A 17295-nucleotide genomic window follows, 5' to 3' on the forward strand; every position below is an offset into this window, starting at 1 on the left:
GTTCCTGTTCTCTGGCTTCTATTCCTTCAATGGCCTCTTGCATCTTATCCATTCTGCTTATAAATCCTTCCAGGGATTGTTTCACTTCTGTGATCTCCTTCCTGACATCTGTGATCTCCCTCCGGACTTCATCCCACTGCTCTTGCATTTTTCTCTGCATCTCCTCCCATTGCTCTTGCATTTTTCTCTGCATCTCTGTCAGCATGTTCATGATTTTTATTTTGAATTCTTTTTCAGGAGGACTGGTTAGGTCTGTCTCCTTCTCAGGTGTTGTCTCTGTGATCTTTGTCTGCCTGTAGTTTTGCTTTTTCATGGTGATAGAGATAGTGTGCAGAGCTGGTACAAGTGACCGCTGGAAGAGCTTCCCTTCTTGTTGGTTTGTGGCCTTCCTCACCTGGGAGAATAGCGACCTCTAGTGGCTTATGCTGGGCAGCTGTGTGCAGACAGGGCTTCTGCTTCCTCCCCGTTTGCTATGGGGTTTATCTCCACTGTTGCTGTGGGCATGGCCTGGCTGGGGCTGCTCCTCCAAAATGGTGGAGCCCCGTTGGAGGGGGAGCGGCTGGGAGGCTGTTTATCTCCGTAAGGGGCCTCTGTGCTCCCTGCTGCCCAGGGGGTTAGAGTGCCCAGCGATCCCCAGATTCCCTGCCTCTGGTCTAAGTGACCTTCCCTGCCCCTTTAAGACTTCCAAAAAGCACTCTCCAAACCAAAACAACAACAGCAACAATGAGAGAAGGAACAGAAAAAAAAAAAAAAAAAAAAGGAAAAAGCACGTAATTTTTTTTTTTTTTCCTCAGGCGCCGGTCCCAAACACCCACCCGCTCACAGGTCCTGCTGCCCTGCCTCCCTAGCACCAGGGTCCCTGTCCCTTCAAGGCTTCCAAAAAGCACTCGCCAAAAAGAGAAAAAAAAGGGAAAAACGCGCGATTTCCTCCGTCCTCAGGTGCCGGTCTCAGGCACCCGCCCACCGGTCCCGCAGGGAAAAACGCGGGATATTCTTTGTCCGCAGGTGCCAGTCCCAGGCACCCGCTCAGCAGTCCCACCACCCTGCCTCCCTAGCACTGGGGTCCCTGTCCCTTTAAGGCTTCCAAAAAGCACTCGCCAACAAGAGAAAAAAAAAAGAGGAAAAACACGCGATTTCCTCCATCCTCAAGTGCCGGTCTCAGGCACCCACCCACCGATCCCGCAGGGAAAAATGCGGGATATTCTTTGTCCTCAGGTGCCGGTCCCAGGGACCCGCTCACCAGTCCCGCCGCCCTGCCTCCCTAGCACCGGGGTCCCTGTCCCTTTAAGGCTTCCAAAAAGCACTCGCCAAAAAGAGGAAAAAAAAAGGGGAAAAACGCGCGATTTCCTCCATCCTCAAGTGCCGGTCCCAGCCACCCGCTCACTGGTCCCACCACCCTGCCTCCCTAGCAACGGGGTCCCTGTCCCTTTAAGGCTTCCAAAAAGCACTTGCCAAAAAAAAAAAAAAAAAAAAAACTTCTCCGGTTTCTTTCCACCCACTGGGAGCTGGGGGGAGGGGCGCTTGGGTCCCGCCGGGCCGGGGCTTGTATCTTACCCCCTTCGCAAAGCACTGGGTTCTTGAAGGTGTGGATGTGGTCTGGATGTTGTCCTGTGTCCTGTGGTCTCTATTTTAGGAAGATTTTTCTTTGTTATATTTTTATAGCTCTATGTGTTTTTGGGAGGAGATTTCCACTGCTCTACTCACGCTGCCATCTTGGCTCCGCCTCTTCAGTAGAATTTTTAATGAAAAATGTTGAAATATACCTATATAAATCCATAACACAACTTGTCCATTTGAAAAACGAATTTGCATCAACTTCTGAGATGCGAGTACTATGTAATATATTCTGTCAAAAACTAAATTAAGTTCCTCCTAACTAAGTCAGGAGGGGGTAGAATTCTAAATCAGGATTTCATGCAGTACTGAATTACATAAAGGGCTCTGATCATACAGTGGTGTTCAAATAAAATGGGTCCAGAGAAGAATTAAGAAACCCACCCATCAGTGCTCTAGACAACACAGATGTGTAGCTGTGCAAGCGGGCTGTGGCTTCCTGAGGAATCTTCATCACATCCTCATGACTTGTGCCCAGGAGCTTGTGAGAGGCCATGGGGAGAACAGCCTGCGTTACTGGTCTTGCAGGAGTCTACCCAATTGTACCACTCCCCAAGCTTCTGACTGCCCCAAGTGGCCAGTCCCAGGTCAGTGGTGCCCTCTTTTCTAAGTGAGCATCAGCACTGGTCTCTCTAATGTAGTGCTTTTCTTAAATCACTGTGAAGCTGCTGGTTGGCGTTGTTCTTATTTCAGTACTCAATATGCAACACATATTTCCTCTTCTTATGGGAAGAGATAACGAAACTAGGAAATCTCTCTCTCCCTAAGTCCACAATTTGAAGACATGGTGACTGAGGAGGCAAACCTGAATGAATACATGGATGGGTAGGATAGGGCTAGCTCTTAAATTTGGATGCAGGAGACTTAAGATAAACAAAATTGTTCTTTATGCATGTAGCTTTCTTGTTAAGTTATGAAGGTGGAATTTTAAGAAAAAGCCTGAAAGGAAAGTGATATACAGGATGCATTAGGACAAAAAATGGTGTTAGGACTGAAGTTTACATTAAAAATCTAAAAATTAATCTTTTTGCATCACCTTAGAGTTTTCAAAGAGTTTTGGCACACACCCCATTTGGTCTTTGCAATAACCTGTGGGGTGGTTACAGAAAGATAATATCATCTTCATTTCACAGATAATGAAACAGGAACCTAGAGTATTTAAATGACTGGCCCAGAGTTACACAGTGGTGATTGGCAGAGCCCAGATTTCTGTCTGACTCTGGTTCCATAGCTTCTAACATAACTGTATCTTGTATGAATGTAGTAGGAGCAGGAATGGAGAGTGAGGGACAACTCAGAGAGATTTTGAAATAAGTAAAAAAAATTGGCAGTTGACTTGGTAGAGATGATGAAGGAACAGGAGAAGGAAAAGGTGATTCTTAGGTTTCTAAAGCAGAAAGATGGCAAGATTAATAGTATCATCAGCTAATGTTGGCAACATGCTTACTATGTGACGGGCTCTGTGCCACATCCTTTGCTATATTCTCTTGTTGAATCCTCACAACTCTTTGACTGGAGGGATGTACTATTATTATCCCCATTTTACAAGGGGAATACATTAAAGTTGTTCTCACTTTAAGAGGAAGGAAAAAAATCAAGGTTTTTGCTCCAAAACAAGCTAAAAGCCCAGCTGGATTCATAGGCCTATATACTTGGGGCCTGAGTCCTGGGCCAGTGGTTTGGTGTGCTTGTGTGTGTGTGGGGGGGGGGGGGTCGTAATTATGCTGCCAGCCACGAGGTAATCAAGCTGGGCTGATGGTGGTTAGGATGTTTGCAGTCTAGTACTGCCAAACTGTTCAATGCCTCCAGGGTGCTTTGCCTGTCATTAAAATAAGCTGCGCTAAGTACCCGGTTTGCCCTGGCTCTGGCCTTTAAGGTGGTCAGCCAGGAAATCCAGGTACATAGATAAGAATGCTTTACCCCCTCGGTTATTACTTAAAAATAAAAGTATAACTAAGTATAGTTATCAAATGACTATTAGTATAAATAGTGCATTTAGGTAGAATACACTCTAGACTAAAACTCTTAAATACAATTACATTTCTTCTTAATTGTTTTTGGTCACTATCCAGAGTAAGCCCAGTTTTCCCCTCATATTAACCAATTCACACATTTCCACCTTGTCCTGAGACGCTGTTGGTGCCCAGGGTTTGTCTGAGACCCTGAGTGTCCACACCTCCTTCTAATCTTTGAATTGCGCTATAAGGTCATTTAAAACTGCTTGACAAAAGTCCTTTCCTTAGTTTCCCCTTTCCGTCCTTACTTCCTGTTTCTCTCTTGGTCAAACAGAGAGAGGAAAATAATTTTACATATCAAATAAAGGCTCCAAACTATATTTCTTGAGGTATCTACCTGCTAGTTATTTATTCACTAGGCTGCATAGAGCAGTCTCTAAGCAACCATAAATTTCATGGAAAAAATCCTAATTCTTCTCTGATACCACCTGTTTTTAGAAGATGGCCTTCTTTTAAAAGACTTGGAGTTATACAAACAAGAAGTGCCAGAATTTGATTCCTTTTAAAAATAGGCTTAAATACACTAAATTATGTTTTCTACCTTTATCTTGCATCTACCTACCACTTCAGCATTTTATTAAAAAAAATAATAATAATAATAATAATAATAATAATAAGGGAGAAATGTGGGATTCACATATAAATCAAGTATAAAAATCAAATGAATAATATTTGACCTGATTGTTTATAGTTCATGATGTATGATCGAAACCGAAAGTTTCTGTGATATGACTGCCCTTGCACTGTTCACCATGTAAGAACTTGTTCACCATGTAAGAACTTGTTCGTTATGCTTCAGAAGATTGGAGACTGTTGAGAATTAGGCTTGGGTTGATTAATGATTGTGCATTGAGTCCCCTATACAGAATTTTATTGTTGTTAACAACCATTTGATCAATAAATATGAGAGATGCCCTCTCAAAAAAATAAATAAAAAATAAAAATAAAAATAAAACATATAGTAAACTTAAAAAAATTGACTTAAATACGTCATAACATTTTTTACAGAGCCTTAAAATAGTTTCTTGCCAGTGACCCTTCACTCTTGAGTTTACACTGGAGATTCTGCTGGTGGGGAAACTCTGTCCATTGCCAGGGCAAAGCACCATGACTGTAAGTGTCTTTCTTCCTGATTCCCTCTAGGATTGTGAAGATGTCCAGTCCCAATCTGAATATTGTGACCTTACTGGGCAGCTGTCTGACTTACAGTAGTGTTTACCTCTTTGGGACTCAAGATCGAGATGCTGTAGTGAGAAGCTCACTGGAAACTATCATTCAGGTAGGTGAAGTCTTAAAATTTTGTTTTAAATATATGCCCAGCTTTTGATAACTTTTTAAGTCAGCTGTTCCTGGGGTGGCGATTACCTTTATCTTAATTAGTATGGACGCTTTCAGAGGCAATCCCTGGTCCACCTTCTGCCTCCCACCTCTATAGACTGAGGCTTTGCAGATCAGAATGTATGTGGAGAATGACAAAGGTTTCTCTCATGCCTCTTGCTTCTGCCCCTTTCCACCCATAGATCAGATTGTCCATGCTATGCATTGGGACTTCCCTTGTGTTTGGCCCTATTCTGGGAAAGAGCTGGCGACTCTACAAGGTGTTTACCCAGAGGGTCCCGGACAAGAGAGTGGTGAGTATGCAACAAGTACGCACCGCTTGATGGTGGAGAGCACCTTCACTGTTACTTAAAAGCTAGACCAGCTTGTGCTAGATTACTGGGTCTGGCCTTTTTATGACAACCTGGAGTTCATGCTCCTCATTTCAAACCCTGGAGGCATGTGGCCTTATCGGCCCCCAAGCCTGGAAGGCTTACATCAGTGCTGTTCGGAAAGGGGTCTTTGAACAAAGGGTCCGCTTCCTATACACCTCTACTGCTCTAGATATGTGTGAGCTGGCCAATATCTGGCACCAGTACAAGGAAGAACAAGATGTCCAGAGAGACTGTTGCTTGGCACTGGCGTAGGCTGCAAGTGGAGGGAGGGAGGGTGATTGCAGAGAAGCTGTAGCAAGTAAGCAGAGCTTTCCTTCACTAGCCCAGTTCTTTTTCATGTGGAAGACCATGCTCTGCACTAAGAAGGATGGGCCTGGCACAGTGAGCAGGGAAGAGGATGCCCATTCAGCACATAAAATCAGTCAGAAGCTCTGTGGCAGCCAGGTCACCTACATGTCCCTGACACCAGACGTCATCTTAACCACATTCCCCATTTTATCATTTGCCTGGTGGAGCTGCCCAAGCCTCAAAGCCCAATCATCAGATTCTGCGGCTATGACCCTGCCCAGACAGTTGGAGTTTACTTCTCTGGAATGATTGCTGTTGTTGTTGTTCTTAGCAAATGTTATTTAATCATGGTGAATATTTATCAAAAGCTCAGCTGTAAGTAACCATACATATGAAAAAGATTGCCTAAAGGGCAAGAAGTTCAACCCTTCCTCTGGAACACTGATTTCTTCTTTAAAAGTAGCTTTACTGAGGCATAATTGACATGCAATGAACTGCACATATTTAAAGTGTATGATTTGATAAGTTTTGGCGTATGAATTCACCCACGAAAAGTGGTATATCATCCACAAATTTTCCTCATGCACCATTGTTCTCTCTCTCTCCTGTCCAACCCTTACGTCCCTCCATCCCTGTCTCCAGGCAACCATTGATCTATTTTCTGTCACTATAAATTGGTTTGCTTTTCCAGAGTTTTATATACATGGAATAATGTAGTAGGTACTATTTTTTTAAAGCTGTCTTCTTTTACTTGGCATAATTATTTTTTGAGATTTTTCCATACTGTTGCATACATCAATGGTTCTTTTCTCGTTTTTGCTGAGTAATATTCCAATATGTAGACATGCTGTAGTTCATTTATCTGTTCAATGGTTGATGGATGTTTGGGTTTGTTTCCAGTTTGGGGCTATTAATAATAAAACTGCGTGAATATTCATGTAGAAGTCTTTGTGCAGGTATATACCTTCGTTTCTCCTGGATACAAACCTAAGAGTAGAATGGTTGGATCCTATGGTAGGTGTATTTTTCACTTTTTAAGATAATTGCCTGTTTTCCAAAGTGGTTGAGTGGTTGTACCATATTATATTCCCACCAGCATTGTATGAGATTCCTTTTCCTCCACATCCTTTCCAGCATTTGACTAGGTTGGTCTTTTTCTTCACCATTCTAATAAGAATATGTAGTAGTGTCTCATTGTGGTTTAATTTGCATTTCTCTGACACAATGCTGAGCATCTTTTCTCATGCATATTTTGACATCCGTGTATCTTTGGTGAAGTATCTGCTCAAATCTTTCGCCCATTTTTTTTTTGATTTAGTTGTTTGGCTTTTTATTATTGAGTTTTGAGAGTTATTGTATTCTGGACACAAATCCTTCATCAGATATATGATTTGCAAAGATTTTCTTCTGGTTTGTGCCTTTTCTTTTCATTTGCTTAAGAGTGTCTTTCAAAGAGAAGACATTTCTAATTTGAATGAAGTCCAATTTACCAATTTATTCTTTTATAGATCATGTTTTTTGTATCAGATCTAAGAAACTTTTGCCTAACCTAATGCCCCAAATGGGTTTTTTAAATATTTTTTTATTAAGACATAATTGGTATACACTCTTGTGAAGGTTTCACATGAAAAGACAATCAATGTGGTTACTACATTTACCCATATTATCAAGTCCCCACCCATACCCCAATGTAGTCACTGTCCATCAGTGCAGCAAGATGCCACAGATCCACTATGTGTTTTCTCTGTGCTACACTGTTTTCCCCATGACCCCCCCACACCATGTGTACTAAACATGATACCCCTTAATCCCCTTCTCCCTCCCTCCCGACCTACCCTCTCACACCCCTCCCCATTTGGTGACCACTTGTTCCTTCTTGGATTCTCTGAGTCTGCTGCTATTTTGTTCCTTCAGTTTTGCTTCATTGTCATACTCTACAAATGAGGGAAATCGCTTGGCACTTGTCTTTCTCTGCCTGGCTTATTTCACTGAGCATAATGTCCTCCAGCTCCATCCATGTGGTTGCAAATGGTAGGATTTGTTTCTTTCTTATGGCCGAATAGTATTCCATTGTGTATATGTTCCACCTCTTCTTTATCCATTCATCTACTGATGGACACTTAGGTTGCTTTCATATCTTGGCTATTGTAAAAAGTGCTGCAATAAACATAAGGTGCATATGTCTTTTTGCCCCAAAAGGTTTTTCTTCTGGGTTTACTTCTAGAAATTTTAGAGTTTTAGTTTTTATATTTAAGCCTATGATCCATTTTGAGTTAATTTTGGAATATGATGTGATATATGGTTCAAAGTTCATATTTTTACATATGGATATCCAGTTGTTCCAGCACCATTTGTTGAAAAGTCTGTCCTTTCTTCACTGCATTACCTTTGCACCTTTGCTGAAAATCACTTGTCCATATATGTATGGATCTGTTTCTGGACTCTATTCTGTCTCATGATGTATTTGCTTATTTTGATATCAATACCATATTATCTTGATTATTATAGGTTTATATTAAGTCTTGAATTAGGAGTGTTAGTTCTCTAATTTTTTTCTTCTGTTTTAATGTTGTTTGGCTAATCTAGGTCCTTTGAATTTTTTTAATGAGGTTGCCAACTTCTGCGATTTCTCCTGGGATTTTTATTGAGATTGAGTCCATAGATCAAATTTAGACCATTGACTTCTTAACAATGTTTTGTCTTTTAATTCATGAACACAGTGTATTTCTTCATTTATTTAGGCCTTTTCTAATGTCTCCCAGCAATTTTTTTAGTTTTCATTGTAGGTCCTTCACACCTTTTATCAGATTTATTCCTAAGTATTTTATTTTTATGCTATTATACATGTTATGACTTTTTATTTCACTTTTCAATTTTTTGTTGCTAGTATGTGGAAATATAATCAATTTTTTTGTGTTGATCTTGTATGCTGCAACCTTGCTAAATTACTTTTTGGTTCTAGAAGCTTTTTTGTAGATTCCGTCAGATTTTGTGCATAAATGATCATGTCATCTGTGAATAAAGACAGTCTCTTGTATGATGGCACTGGCTAGAAGCACGAGTACAGTGTTGAACAGAAGCACTGAGAGAAGACATTCTTTAGTTTTTCTTGATCTTATAGGGAACACATTAAGTCCTTCAAAACTAAGTATGATGTTAACTGTAGTTTTACTGTAGGTGCACGTTATCTAGTTGAGAAGTTCCTTTATATAATTATTTTGCTGAGGGTTTTTTATGAAGAATTGATGTTGGGTTTTTTCAAGTGCTTTTTCTGTGTCTGTTGATCATGTTTTTTCTCTTTTAGTTTGTTCACATGGTGAATTACATCAAATGATTTTAGGATGTAACTAACCTTGCATTCCTAGGACAAACTCCAGTTGGTCATGTTGTATTATCCTCTCCTTATATTGTTGGATTCACTTTCATAAAATTTTGCTTATAACGTGGCATTTATGTTTTTAAGGGATGTTGCTCTGTAGTTTTTTTTTGTTTTATTTTTCTTGAATATCTTTTTCTAGTTTTAGTAATGCTGGCCTTGTAGAATGAATTGGGAAGTATTCCCTCCTCTTCAATTCCTGGTAAAGTTTGTGTATAATTGTATGATTGGCATTCACATGTAGTATAGTTACCTTACAATAGTATGCTTCCATCTTTCCCTTCCCAATCTTTGTGTTACTGTTTTTACTTTTAAGTACATTATAATTTCCATATAATTGTTGCTATTTTTATTTAAACAATCAGTTAAATTTTAAAGATATTTAAATAATAAAAATCGATCATATAGTTTTCTGTGAAACTAACATTTCCAGAGCTCTTAATTTCCTTGTATAACTCCATGTTTCTATCATTTTCCTTTTGTTTCAAGGATATCTAACATTGTCATGCAGATGTGCTAATTCTTGTACAATAGAATTCCTTATGCTTTTGTTTATCTGAAAAAGCCTTTATTTCACCTTTGTGTTTGAAAGATATTTTTGCTGGATATGGAATTCTAAGTTGAGGTTTTCTTTTCTTCCTTCAGTATTTTGAAGATTTCCTCTACTGTTTTCTTACTTGGCCTTCTATCTGATGAGAAATCAGTTTTCCTCCTTATCTTTGTTTCTACTCACTTTGTGTCTTTCTTTTTGTTGGTTGATTTGAAGCTTTTTCTCATCATTACTGTTTTTGAGCACTTTGATTAAGCAACTAACTTGTTTTTATCTTACACGCATCATGAATTATATAACCAGTTGTGCTTCCTTCTTTTCATTGGTTTTCAAAAACTCAGATCTACATTTATGCCTCAATTCATGAATGCTATGTACTCTCCTCAGCTGAGCTTTCATCATATTTCTCCTTATTTTCTCTTTTCCCTAATATTTTTTAAGTTTTTATCCTGTCACAGAACATGTTTCTTTATTTATTTTTGGACTCATGGAAGTAACACATCCTATTTATATTGTCAAATGCTTCATATATGTACAGATAAATTGCTAGTCATCTCTCCTCCACCACCCTTATCTCTCAATCCCACCATTCAGGTTAATGGTTGTTAACAGTTTTTTGTGAAAACTTCCATATCTCTATGTGCTTGTATAAACATATCTGGAAATAATAGTGTGTTTATTTTATAAGACCCCTTGACTCTGTGGAAAAAGGTAAGACAAGGAAAAGATAAACAAATGGAAATGTTTCATTGTGATGATGATACAAACATAGAAATCATTGCACATGTTTAGTGTTGTTTCATTTTTGATGGCCAGATTTGAAGTGCACTGGGAGGGCTTATTCTGGAGCCTTTAGTTCAGAGCACATAGGACACTCTAACCTCTGTGTAACAGAGCCAGCAAGCAAAGGAAAATTGTAACCTTGATTCTTTTGCAGATAATCAAAGACCTGCAGCTACTGGGGTTGGTGGCAGCCCTTGTGATAGCTGATGTGATCCTGCTCATGACGTGGGTGCTGACTGATCCCATCCAGTGCCTCCAGATTCTCAGTGTCAGTATGACGGTGAGGGGCCCAACCCTTGGAGAATATGGTTCCTCAACTGGTTTCTGTGTGTAATGGGGCTTACTCTCCCAGCAGTATTCACTGTGTGGTCATTTCCCCAACAAGAGATCAACAACCCAAAGAGGAGGGAGTGCCAGGAGCTGTGGCTGTTGTGAATACCTTCCCCTTTGTCTGTAGGGTGCGCAGCCCCTTGTACTGTCCCTTTCCAAGAGCATCCCCTGAGATGTCAGCACACTAGAATCCGCCTGACAATTATCTTTGCTTCCAGATTGTCAATAATGAGTATTTTCAGCTACAGGAAGTTGCTTTTCCCTAAGTGTTGAGAGGTAAAGGTAGTATTTTGAGGTGGTCTTTAGAGTCAGTCAACCTCTCAGCCCTACCACGTATCAGCCATGTTGCCTTGGGAAAGTCATTTAGCCTAAGTCCCTATTTCTTCTACTGGTAAAATGGAGATAATATTATTACCAATTTCATAGGGCTGTGGTAAAGATTAAGTGAAACAAGGCAGTTAAAGGACTCACCTGTGCCCTGTACATAGTGTTCAGTGAATATAAAGTATTATATTTTTTTGTCTCCAGCCTCACAAAGGGCCAAGGAATGCAGTGGAATCTTGACATTGCAGATTGAATATTTACAGCTTCACCTGCTAACAAATAGCAGAAACATGCTGTGAAATAATTTGTAATTTTGCTGACACACTAATTTAAATCACTATGACCACAAAACGCATAACTGAGGAATAAGCCCTGCCACTACCCAATGTCCACATACCAGCCAGCTTTATCATCTTTTTCTTCAACTCAGAGCCACTCTCATTTAGATTCTAATGAAGTCAATTAAATGTTACAATTTTTACCTGTGAAGGGGGAAGTTACAAGTGCTGTAGAGGTGTTCATGCTCCTCTGGATGGATGTGCACAAGATCTGCTGTGAGTTCCTGGTAATCACAGGAGCACTCAGTCCTAACTCTGTGTCCCTTCTAGGTGGCAGGGAGAGATGTGTCCTGCTCTCTGACCAGCACACACTTCTGTGCCTCCCGGTATGCTGATGTCTGGATTGCTCTTATTTTGGTGTGCAAGGTTGGTAACTACATCTCCTTGAGATACAGTTTATCTGTCGCCAACAAGATGGATATGAAGAGGGAGTTACTGGAATTAATGAGGTGGTATCGGCAAAGAATCTTGAAGTCAGAGGAGACCTGTGTTGATGCATAAATCTCAAAGGCGTGACCCTTATTATTTCTCTACTTTTTTTTGTTTTGAGAATCACATTCCCAACTCTTTGGACTCTCTCATTTAGTCCTCCCGCAAATCATGTGTAATTCACCCACTGTTTCTCCCATTTCTTGGTCTGGTTTTTTAATTGATTTGGCAATACCAGTTTCCTTCCTAACTCCCTGCACGGGGAATTATGAGGAGCCAGTCTCTCCAGCTTAATTTGTTCCCTTAAGTGCCTTTATTATATCTTGTGTCTTTAGATTTGGGTCAGGGCATCCTGCTGCCTTCCATTCACTAATCTTTCTGGCTCTGGCTGGAAGCAAGGCTGGCCCTAAGACAGATGGCCACATCAGGGTGTGCTTTGAGTAGTTCTGGCTGCCTCAGAGTGTCCCCATACTACCCAGAATCTCTCTTTATTAGCTTCATCTGTCTCTGTTAGATGGCAAAAGTAGGATTATTTCCAGAGGGCATAGGATACCTATCCAGAACACCAAGGCAAGTTCTTAGAACCAAGTATCCTATTAGCTGGTTCTCATCTTTGTGGGACAGAGAATCTGGCTATGAGGGGTGTAGGGCAGGCTTATTTCAATGAACAGGTCAAGCCCTGTGTGGCAAGAGGTTCCTTGTTGACTATAAGGACAAAAAGGCCTGGTTAACTGATTGCTAGCAGAAGAGAAGTTTTTGTAGAAATACATGGTGTCTATCGCAATAGAGGGAGTGAGGACTTGATAAGGGTGAATATTGAAACCACAATGTTGTTTATGTGAAACCATCATAAGATTGTATATCAGTGATACTTTAATTAAAAAAAGAAAGAAAAGAAATACATGGTCTTTAAAGGTAAACTTTACTCACTTCACTACTAGGAAAGTGTTCAAGTGATTGCTCTGAGAATTGGCCTGGGGAGGCACAGGACTGGGACAGGGAACTGCTGCTGTTTAACTATGTGCAGCTTAGTAGAAATATGCTTAAATAGAAACACTAGAAAATGAGCAGCTCTTGATCTCTAGTTTCTTGCTAATAGTTAAGAAAATGAGCTTCCAAATATAGCAGGGTTTGAACTCTGATTAAGTGAGTTCCTAGCTGACTCTGAGCCTCATCTAACTTATCTGAGCTTAAGTTCCCACACATGTAAAATAGAGGTGATGATAACATCCTCTCAGAACTGTTCTGAATTTCAATGCATGTTAGTGCATGTTTAGAATTTCAACCACTCCTGGCCCATAGGAAGAGCTCGATAAAATGTTAGCTATTGTTAGTATTAATCTTCCCCTGGTGCCCTGGACAGCTCTGGAAAGTGCCTCTGTGGCTCGTCTGGTCCCTGCAGGAGAGCATGTCCTCCCAGAACAGAGACTCAGCACTAACCCTGCGGCAGCTCACTCTGCAGCTCAACTTGATTTATTTTCACCACTGCCTCTTATATAAAACCATTCCCATTTTATTTCACTGTAATATCTTTCTGAAGGACAAAGAAAGAAAAGGGGAAAAGAGTACCGAGTTTCAGGAAACTGCCTGAGCCAGACCCCTGTCGGCTCCCTGGGCAACATGCAGTCATGAAGAGAACCCAAATCTCCACATTCAGTTCAAGGACCCCCTGCCTGAGCCTGTCAAGTACCCCCATCCCACACTGCTCAGCAGTGAAGGTGAATGACATACACATATTGGATATGTGTCACTCAAACACGAGTCCTGGATACATAAAGGCTTTATTCATGCTCAATCCCCTTTTGAAAAGGACTTTAATGGAGTGAAAACATTTTAATAGGATCATATTTGAACATTTAAAAATCATAGAATTAATTTCATTTACCTCTATTAAATTACTAATCATCCAATATTCTGCCAAATGCCACCTGATAGCATCAGTTACCCAAAAGTCAGGTCCCACTGGCCTGACTTATGTGTCTTCTAGTCATTGAAGATCTTGGGGTGGCCATGTTTGGTCCTCAGGCCTCTTTTGGGACACTGGGCATTAGCAGCACCCAGAAGACATCTCTGTTGTGCTGATTCCTTCACTGTAGGCACAGCCAGTCCTCCAAAAAATAATCTTTAGGACCATCCCTGCAGGTGGAGCTAGGTTATGTACTGGCAGGTACCCTGCTTATATTTACTTTGATTATCAGTTCTCCCTCTGAGTCCCCATGCCCCCTACCTCCACCTCATCCCTTATGGCATCTTCACATTCTGTCATACAACATGGACACTTGTGTGCCTTGCATTTCCCTAGCAAACTGAGCTCTATGAAAGCCAGGACCATGGCTTACTCCTTTTTGCACCATTGCCTGCCCTACACCTAACATGACACTTTGCACAGAATCAGGCAAATTTATGTTCAATCTATATATTTTATATTACTGGTTAAAGCTTTGATTACTGTTTAAATGCAGCTTCTTCTAGGAGAGCAGCCCTCTAAGGTGCTGGGAGTCAAGTTCTCTGTTGTACAATAGATATCTGAGAGCAGGTTTATATTCACGGGAAAAAGGGAAGAATAGAGCTGTGGGTTCCTGACGATGGGGGCAGGGAGAGTCACAAAGAGGGTGGAGGGTGTGGATGGAGCCTTTGCTGCCCGTGCCCAGCCCCAGTCTTGCCCAGGACCCAGCCTGCCTTTGTTCTCCTCTTTTTCTGTCTTCCATAAACAACCTCTGGCACAGAGCCACAGCCAGTCTGTAGAGGTCCTCTGTGTAAATCAGAAAAAGGCATCCCTTCTAGACAGAGGCAGTCTTGCAGGTGCAGGGCTTGGCAAGCAGGTGGTGCCTTTGGGAAACTTAGAAGAAAGAGCCCATCTTCAGACTGTTTCAGCTTCCACGTGCCCCTCAGGTCTGTGCTGCGCAAAGCCACACAACAGCGGCAGTAGCGCTCACCGCCCCCAGCCCGTGTGCCCACTGCCTGGCAGCCCTTTCTGCAGGGCTCCCACCCATCCACACCATCCTGTCCCTCATCCCGGCAAAGTTCTGTCTGATGGCCGATTTGTTGACCTGCCATAAACTAATTCTCAGGAAAAGAGAGGAAAATAACGTTCCTTAAGCACATCCCAGGTATAAGGGGGCACCCCAAGGGCCTCCCATGCACCATCTTAGCAAATTCTTTAAGGTCAGTGTTTTTGTCCCTATTTTACAGGTGAGGAAATTGGCCCCATCCCTACTGCTCTTTGACTCCAACCTGTTACTTCACTTCTCGTTCTCTTCTTGCCTCCAGGGCCTGCTGCTGCTGTATGGTGCCTACCTGGCTGGCCTGACGGACCACGTCAGCTCCCCTCCTGTGAATCAGTCTTTAACCATCATGGTTGGGGTCAACCTCGTGGTGCTGGCTGCTGGGCTTCTTTTTGTGGTTACTAGATACTTGCACACCTGGCCCAACCTGGTCTTTGGACTCACGTCTGGAGGCATCTTTGTTTGCACAACCACAATCAACTGCTTCATCTTCATTCCCCAGGTATGCCCCAGGGAGAATTTGATGGAGCCCATCCTCTTCCTCACTCCAGGGGCTTCACTGGGCATGATAAATATTTGCTCATGTTTTCACGAAGACTTTTGGGTAGTATTTATTGGAGAGTCCGAAGGAAGGTAGGTTCCTAGTGAACCGGCTCCCTCTTTTCTTCCCTTGTCGCTTTCCTAAGAAAGGACAGCTGTGCTCCTGGTCAGTAAGGGGGGCAGGCTGAGTGGCCAAGCAGCAGCCCATTTTCCTCCCTGGTGGGCTGCCCCTCAGAAATGTCCTTCACTAGCCTGGGAATGAGGAACCTTTATTTCTTTCCTATTTGGGATTGCAAATCCACAGGGAAGAACTCATAGGGAACTTCATGTAGTTTAAAATGCTTTTCCTATACCCTGGTGTTTCCTTTCTTTTATCAGAGGAAAGTATAGAACATTTCTCTCCTTTTCCAATAAAGAGACATAAAACCTTAATAAAAATATGTTTTGTAGTATGGACAATAAAAAAATAAATGTGAGAGGAAAGTACTAGAAATACCCAGAAAGCAAAGTAAAAGAAAAGGAGTCAGAGGGAAGGCAGAGGAATCCATAGGCTCTGAAAGGAAAGTGATATTAAATTATTCATGGTGTGCCAGAGGCTACCACTGAACCACAGATGTCCACATTAGGCACTTGTCCTATTTCCCTTCTAGTTCACTTTTTCTCCCCCGCAAGGCCTCCCTCTTCCTACTGCTCCCCCAAGATCCCATCCTGATCCCATTGCGGCTTCTGGTTGACTACGAATAGAGGGGGCTAATCAGTAATTAAAAGTGTTGGCTGAGGAACAGGAGGAGTTCACTTTGGGGGCACAGTGTGACACAGGCATAGGCCCTTTACCTGTTTTTCCTTTTCATAAATGCTCATTAAAATACCCAACAGAATAAACAAATATGGACAAATCTGTGGCAGGAACACAAAGACCCAATGCTGGGTATTGCATCTGGGCTAGAAACTAGAGGAATCTTTGCTGAATCATACAATTGTAAGAACTGGATTTAAAGAAGCCATGAAAGCTGAGGCTTATTTGTCTGGGATGTAGCAGCAAAGGGCTGCCCCTCCCTGGGAGATGGGGAAGTGGATTTGGTGGAGAGCCTTCAAGTAGTCCACCTATTTAGACCCTGGGGCCAACATTGTTGATTGCTGACCCATCAAGCCATTGCCAACCTTGCTCTTCCTGGCTTGCCTCCACTAGATAGGCTGAAAGAGCCAAATACTTGCCTTGTCAGCCTCCGTTATAGTTAGGGGTGCCCATGTGACACAGTTTTGAACACTAAAGGTTTTCTGGGAAGTTCTGAGAAAGCTTTTGCTTTCCTGAAAAAGCTAATGATGTGGCTGGCATCACCTCTTCTACCTTTTTACTAACTGTGAATTTTGTGATGTCTGGAGAGATGGCAACCATCTTGTGACCATGAGGGAAAAGCCAAGAGAGTATATTTACTATACTAAGAAACTATAGGTCTTCCCATGTAAAACTATAAATTCAGGGAGAAAGGGCCTATGAAGAGTTTCTGCAGTCCACAAGAAGAGGCCCACAAAGTTCTGAAGATTTGGAGAAGCTGCCTTCCTCTGAAGTAAAATAGAAGTTTTTTAAAAGATACCTGATTTATCTTGTCAATAGGATTCAAGGGATATTGCCTCTCTTCTGCTAAAGTGACTCATCATGGAAAGGACATAATCACAGATCATGAAATATTGAATAAGGGTGAAAAATATTATGTTAAATTCAATGTCCCTGTAGAAGCACTGAATAGGCAATTAAACATGGCAAATTCCTGAATTAGTGAATTAATTCAAGGAGACATAAAAAATGAGAGACTAGACAAGAAAGTATGGAGAACAGATCTAGGGATATAATTTAGAGCTAATTAAGGAGTCTCTGAAATGGAACAAGGTAATATGGGACAAAAGAAATCACCAAGGAGCAATCAGAGGAAAGCCTTCCTGATCGGAAACAAGATGTCTGTCTGAAAACTGAGTGAATCACCAGCCTCCAT

The 17295-nt window shown here is 41.6% G+C and overlaps 1 protein-coding gene across 3 annotated transcripts in view; it reads left to right on the forward strand.

Moving 5' to 3' along the window:
- GPR156 (G protein-coupled receptor 156) overlaps nucleotides 1–17295 on the forward strand; it is a 113705-nt gene that overhangs the window by 85612 nt on the left and 10798 nt on the right. For 2 of the 3 annotated variants that reach the window (XM_073231584.1, XM_037013242.2), the window contains exons 4-8: nucleotides 4773–4908; nucleotides 5150–5260; nucleotides 10493–10618; nucleotides 11601–11696; nucleotides 15030–15266. In XM_073231584.1, the coding sequence (XP_073087685.1) occupies nucleotides 4773–4908; nucleotides 5150–5260; nucleotides 10493–10618; nucleotides 11601–11696; nucleotides 15030–15266 (706 nt within the window). The remainder of the gene's footprint in view (nucleotides 1–4772; nucleotides 4909–5149; nucleotides 5261–10492; nucleotides 10619–11600; nucleotides 11697–15029; nucleotides 15267–17295) is intronic. The other variant, XM_037013243.2, reaches the window with a different exon arrangement.

Source organism: Manis javanica, chromosome 3 (assembly GCF_040802235.1).
Source record: "Manis javanica isolate MJ-LG chromosome 3, MJ_LKY, whole genome shotgun sequence".
In the NCBI taxonomy this organism is placed as follows: Eukaryota; Metazoa; Chordata; class Mammalia; order Pholidota; family Manidae; genus Manis; species Manis javanica.